The sequence below is a fragment of the Notolepis coatsorum genome, assembly GCF_963971535.1.
Source record: "Notolepis coatsorum genome assembly, chromosome: 11".
NCBI lineage: Eukaryota > Metazoa > Chordata > Actinopteri > Aulopiformes > Paralepididae > Notolepis > Notolepis coatsorum.
In genome coordinates, this window is record NC_140175.1 from 25,009,460 (window position 1) to 25,016,762 (window position 7,303).

Genomic DNA, 7,303 nt, shown 5'->3' on the forward strand with positions numbered 1-7,303 from the left:
CCCCCTCCCCCCAAACAAAATAGCTGGCATTCCAATGTCAGCAGCCCTAGCTTTCTTTTACAATGACTTTAAACAGGGCCGTCTCTACGGGTCATGGGGTGGTGCTTACCTATGAACAGGGGAACATCACTTATGAAAACATGCACAGAGTGAAGTTATTTTTCTGTATATAAACATGTGAGGTGTGTGTGCGTGCGTGCATACGTGTGTGTGTGTGTGTGTGCTTGCCTTGCGTGCATGTGTGTGTGTGTATATGTGTGAGTCTGTGTATTTGTCTTCACAAAGGTCATGTATACGAAAGAGTTCACCCAGGTGCCACACACACAGACCTACAAGTGCCAAGTAGACAGAAATAAGTTGGACCTCCCACATCTTTCTCTGTCTAAAACAACAACTCACCCCCCCCCCCCCCCCCCCATCTCCAACTACTACACCCCCCTCTCTCTCTCTCTCTCTCTCTCCCTCTCTCTGAACTCTTTGTTCCTCCTTACTCTGTGTATTTTCGGCCCCAGCCAAGCATTTTATGACCGGCTATTAGATAGAGATATAGATAGATGGCTATGACGCAGAATATTAAGATATACTGTCATGAACTTTATTAGATCACTATCTGGAATATGTTTGTGTACTGAACCTTTGTAACACTCTGCAACCCCCCCCCTCACCCCCTTGTTGTTATTATTATTATTATTATTATTATTAATTATTATTATTATTATTATTATTATTATTATTATTATTATTATTATTATTATTATTATTATTATTATTATTATTATTATTATTTTTGTCTTAGTTTGTCTTGTCATGTATGTATTGTCTTGCTTGTGAAAAATAAAAACTTTAAATGTGAAAAAAAATTATACTTTCATGGATCCATGCAATGGCGTTGACGTTCATCCACAATATATAAATATTGTAAAAGAAATTATAATAATAAAAAGAAAATATATAGACATATTTAATAATATATAATAATTTAATATGGGGGGGGGGGGGGGGGTAATTACAATAAAAAATGTATATATAATTATTTTTACTATAGATATATGTATGTACAATATATATATATATATATATATTACATACTGTATATTTTAAGTTAATCAAAAAATGATTCCTTGAGGCAGTATTTAAAAACAGAAAAATATATTTTGAATCAAATAGCACTATGACAATTGTATTACAATATAATTACATGAGAAATATATCATATCACGTTGTAATTTGTGGTAAAAAACAAAACACTGTCAAATACCATTATATAGTAGTTGTAGTGGTAGTAGTAGTAGTAGCCTAGTATTAATCCTTAAAAGTGAACCAGGTTCCTCAAGTAACCCTTTGGAGAGGTGCTTAGAAGAACCGTCTGGGAAAGAACTATAGGGGGTCCCCCACCGTTTCCATTTGAAGAACCCCTATAAGTTCCCTGAGAATCTTTTCATTTGTACAGCGTACCGTTCAAAAACGAAGACAAATATTATTGCGATACGATACTTTGGCCGCGTCTCCGGGGCCTCCTGGCTCTCGCTCTCAGCGGCGGGGAGTGTCCTGTATCCAGCGAGGACAGCTGGAACGGTTCACGCTGGAGTTTTAGACCGAGCGACGGACCAAGAGGAGGAGGAGGGACAGAGAAATAAACGAGTCCACCAGGGGAGAGATAAACATTTACTTTTCCATGAGGGCTTTAGCGATAGCATGACGGGCAGCCGGAGAACGAGGGTACGAGACAGAGAGGGACACAGGGAGAGAGAGAGAGACGGAAGGACAACGAGAGCGATGATGAACTGACACACACCGAGATACCGTAGATAAAAAAAGGGAAGTAATACCCGCTCCATCAGACAGGGTCAAACATACGACACTTTCCAAGCTCCCAACCGGCTGTTAACCGAGCCAATTACACAAACAATGCCTATAACCTGAATACTTTGTCTGACCCTTTCAACGAAACATGGTATCGTTTGTAGCTGCGACCAGCAGCTCTATAGGTCTCTAAATGTGCCCACCCTCTACCAGCCAAAGGGTTTGCCCTAGGAGGCTGGAGGTCAAGTATGTGTGTGTCTTCGTGTCAATTGGCTCAAAGTGGGCGTGGCAGTGGGAGTGGCCTATCGCAAAAAGGCACACACATTTTGCGTGTGAATAGATGTACGCGATCGCAGCTATTGCATTTGTGCTCTTGCACTTTTGCTCTTGCTATAGGTCCTATTTTGACATGTTGGGACTCATAAAAACATCTGAGAAATGAAGTTTTTCTGGTTAGGGTGAGGTCATGGTTAGGCTAGGAGAACGAGGGGTCAAAGGTTAGGGTTAGGTCAGGTTAGAAAAGGTTCAGTTTTGGCAAGTACAAGTGCAAGTACAACCAGTTGGTTAAATCAATATTTATTTTTGTTGCCTAAATGTCAACCGTGTGACATTTCAAAAACATTAAGCATGTGTTGTTTCAATTCTATATGAGTATTTGATCAAATATAAAAAAAAAATCTATATAAAAAATCTAATAAAAATCATATTGGCTGCCACATGTGTAGGTACAAAAACATCAAAACAGGTCATTCAAAACACACTAATGCCTTATTGCAGAGTGGAGATCCGGCGCTTGGGGAGCTGGACGGTGTGAACTGAATTCATGACCATTATGGTAGATAGAGATTATCGGAGGGTATATGAGACGTGTTCGGGGGGGAATCTGGTTTCACCGCTAGAATGTGATTACCGTCTGTTTATCTCCTGTTAATGGTTTGGGACTCTGGGGGCTTTATCCCCATGTTGGAACACAAACACACACTGACACTTTGATTACGATGGTTTATTATGGAGCGCATTCACAAACTACAGAGAGAGAAAAAAAGCCTGACAATGTACAGCGCTTACTTTCCCCCCCCCCCCATTTCAGCCCTCAGTGTATAATCTCTGGTTCATTCTCTGCGAATCATATTACTTTATGTACCGCGGTGGGAGTGTGTGTGATATGTGCTTCATATGGGCTCCAAGATACGAGATATCATTACTTTTATGTGTGTGCGTGTGTGTCGTCAGCCTGGGTGCAAGGCCATGAGAAAGAAATGGCACATTAGAATGCACTGCTGTGTACGGCGCTGGCACACACTGCAGTCCTATTGACCCTAATTTATAATGACTTCATTGTCTTGGGGAACATTGATGTATATCATGCATAAATGAAGTGGGACAGATGAGGTGATTATAGCCTGGTGGATTAGTCTGACCGGGTGGGGTGGATGATACACACACACACACCTACTACACACACACACACCTACTACACACACACACACTCACATACAAGCTCTTTCTCTCACACACACACGCACCCAAACAATCACATACAAGCTCTTTCTCTCTCACACACACACACGCACCCAAACACTCACATACAAGCTCTTTCTCTCTCACACACACGCACCCAAACACTCACATACAAGCTCTTTCTCTCTCACACACACGCCCCAAACACTCACATACAAGCTCTTTCTCTCTCACACACACGCACCCAAACACTCACATACAAGCTCTTTCTCTCTCTCACACACACACACACACACACGCACCCAAACACTCACATGCAAGCGCTTGTGTTTTGGCCAATTTGAATTATCTGAAATCTTTTCCAGGCTACCCCCCGCCCCCACTTACACACACACACACACACACACACACACACACACACACACACACACACACACACACACACACATACACTCACACACACACACACACACCCCCACACACACTTTGACCAAAGTACAATTTTATTTTGGCATTTCTACTTTTACTCAAGTAAAGGAACTGTGTACTTCTTCCAGTATCCTATATAGGCTATTATTCTTACCTTACAAGTTGGTGAAATGAAGGAATTTGATGAGTGAAGTTCTTGCAGTTAATGTGCATTTGGTGGGCCTCAAACTGTCTTGAAGATGCAATAACTGAAAAGTGTGGAAATATCAGAGCTTTAGCCATGATTCAAAATAATAATAATAATAATGGATTGGATTTATATAGCGCTCTTCGTGACACCCCAGAGACCCCAGAGCGCTTACAGAGTCCATTATTCGTTCATACACAGTCATACCGGTGGTGGTAAGCTACAATTGCAGCCAGAGATGCCCTGAGGCAGACTCACGGAAGCGTGGCGAATAATCATCGCCTACGGCCCCTCCGACCACCACCAACATTCATTCACATGCATACACATTCAACCGCTATCTCTCTGATAATGTCAGAGATCTTTGGATCCCTTTTGAAAATGGCTTTAAATGTTGCGCTTTTTTTGGCCTCCTATATCTTTGCATTTAGTGCAGCCCGCCCCACACATCTTAGTTATAACCCATATCTAGACAACCTGGTGCTCAATTTGAAAAAAAATCTAACAGTGATTTGACCAAATTCCACCTGCACTACATGTTATCTTCTCCGCCAACAACCGACAGAACCGTGTTCCATCTAGGAAGCTGCTGAGAAAAGAGCAAAATCCCTATTCCCTCATTATTCTGTCCAGTCACAAACTGGTTGCCTCTATGCTGCTGCGGGTAGGCTACACGGGAGATCGTGAAAATGTCTTACAGAGAGGAGATCATGTTACTTATGTGTGGCTCCGGAATCTCCAGGTTGCTAGGTTTTATTTTATTCTTTTGGCACAATTGTGTTCCGAGATGACTTTGGCTTTGGGACAGAATTAGCCAGTATCCGTTCTGTCGAGGAATAACTTCCACTCTCCTCCACTGCGTGGCGCAAATATACGCGAGCGTCAACCCCGGTGACAAGCGTCGCCACAGAAGAACAAACAAGTCTGAAATGTTATGTATTAGTGTAGAATACAAATAAATGGATACAAAATGGTCAAAAACGTAGCTGGGCGAAGCAAGGCATTCTGTTTTCATGCTATTCGTCCCGTAACCAATTGGCTGTTTTTTCACGCATGGGGTTTAAACCTCGTTACTGTATTCAATTTGGCATGAGTCAACAACACATGCTGTGCCGTGTATCTCACCTTACTTACTTACTTTACTTATACAAATAGTGATGATGCGGCTTAGGTCCTATCTCCTATGTAGTTGGTTGTGTTGTGTCAGCCTGCTGGGATTAGTGACTTCAATGAAATAAATTACATTTATAAACATACAGTGAAAAATACCTGTATATATTCCCCCCCATCTGTTCTCGGTGCCCTTGTGCATATGATGATGATGATGATGATGATGATGATGATGATGATGATGATGATGATGGGCAAACCTTATTGTGAAATAAATGATCTGTCGCTCTATAGGAAGCAGCTATAAGGATATCAACCGAGGAGGAGGTCTGTTGTTTTTGTAAGCGAAACGCCCATCATTCAAAAATCCAACCAATGAGAGCAGTGCGCGCACATGAAACTGTAGCCGCGCTGGCACCGCGGGGGGCGTCCGGGAGCATGGCCGTGTGCGCGCTGCTGTTGCTGAGTGGGTGCGTTTCTACAGCGGGCGGACACACCACTGTTCCTGCGCTCCTATAGCGGTCTGGTGCGCCTTATTTTCCCCTCTAATAGCTCCACGTTTACGCACAAGAATAGGATTTGATGAACTTGCTCGGCGGGTCCACTTTGGACAGCCGCGATCGCCCGCTGTTCTTCTTCCAGACAGCAGCAGCCTCTTGTTGCCCGAAGACGCCGCGCTCCCGATCCCGACTCCGACGAGAGAACAGCGACGGAGATCAAGAAGACCACACCACCACGGCAACTACTTCTTCTTCGTCGCTTCTTCTTTGGAGTTTCTTCTATCGCTGTTGCGTTGTTTCGGGACATTTATTATTTCCATATTTCTTATTACACGGACTGCTCTGTGAACATTGGATGGAGTTACAGAAACTGCTGCTGTTGCGCGGAGGAGGAGAGTTGAAGATTTTCCACAAGCTGTGTCTTTATTACACCTCAGGCTTTGATTGATAACAGCGAGATATACACAGCATATTTTGGATTCCCACCTATACAATAATTCCTTATTGTATAGGCTAATATTTGTGTCACTCTTTATCGACATTTGAAGAAGAGGATGCTGCAACGAACGCAGATTGGAGCTGAACTGGACTGAAATAGAGAAATTGTTCCTTTAAACTGTCTCTGCTGCTCACTTCAAGCAGATTCTAATCGTTTTCCCGCAGGACATTGATTTATCTCGAAAGGCCAACGCATTTATGATCAAACCTGTCATTTCCAAGTTGGGCAACTCTGCCTTGAACAACAGGCTCTTTACATGTTCAAATCCGTTGTAAGCGGAGACGCGCAGCATCGACCGTGTGGGATATAATAAATCAAATGAGGAGATATTCAAATGTGAATAGTCTCGTATAATTGTTCACTCTAGAATATTGCATTTCTCAGCCTGAACTGAGGGACTTTTTTTTACGTGTCCACATTTTGGAGAACGATCCAACATGCCGCAGGTGGAGATGATTCTGTTCATGTTCTTCATCGTGTGGATGTGTGTGTGCGGCCAGGAGGCAGCGTCCAAGGTGGTGTCCGACCGCTATGCCGTCTACTGGAACCGGACCAACCCCAGGTGAGTGGCACCGTGACCGCACCGCGCACTCGAACCCGCAGCCGCGCCTGCAGCAGGACGCACGGCACCGGGCCACTGACTCCATACATATACAGCTCCACTCTGTCTTGTGACATTTGAGATTAGATTAGATAAGATTCAAATGTACAGTACAGTAGTAACGAAAATAAGTTTGGCGTCCAACCAGAGTGCCAATGTAACAGTAAAGTGCAACAGCAATATACAATGTGTACAGGTGATTACACTGGGTACAAAATATACAAGTTAGTACTGAGTGTAGTATAGTGCTAATCAGATGTACAGAGTGTATTATATTATATAGACAGTATACTACTGGCCAGCAGTGTAACTAGTACTTAGTAAGATTATATAGGATACACGTTGTAGTTATTTAGTAGTTATAGTAGCTTATAACTGTCTTGTATAATTCCAGGTTGATGATCTATTGATTGGCCACTTTGCGCACAATTGAATGCATGCGGATTTCAAACATCCTTCTAATTGTGCTGCTGGCCGACATAAATCTCATATAGCTGACCAAAGTCGCGTTTTCTTTATAATAGATAAAGGCCATGATGGCGATAAACAATGTCTTAAGTGCAGTGTCATTCACAAGTTGGTAATCAATCGTATTTAGTATGTTGTATGGCAAGCTGATTGTACCTCAAGAACATCTTTGGCTGCAGCTCAGCCTGTTGGTGAAAAGAATGGTCCACCCTCATGATCGTCGGCGATCTGCCGTTGATTTATAC

The 7,303-nt window shown here is 42.8% G+C and overlaps 1 protein-coding gene across 1 annotated transcript in view; it reads right to left on the reverse strand.

Moving 5' to 3' along the window:
- LOC311237051 (ephrin-A5b-like) overlaps nucleotides 1-6,281 on the reverse strand; it is a gene marked incomplete at its 5' end in the record, with an annotated part of 13,140 nt that extends 6,859 nt beyond the window's left edge. Inside the window, one exon of the mRNA XM_084324859.1 lies at nucleotides 6,197-6,281. Within this exon, the coding sequence (XP_084180985.1) occupies nucleotides 6,197-6,281 (85 nt within the window). The remainder of the gene's footprint in view (nucleotides 1-6,196) is intronic.
- Nucleotides 6,282-7,303: the final 1,022 nt, after the last annotated feature.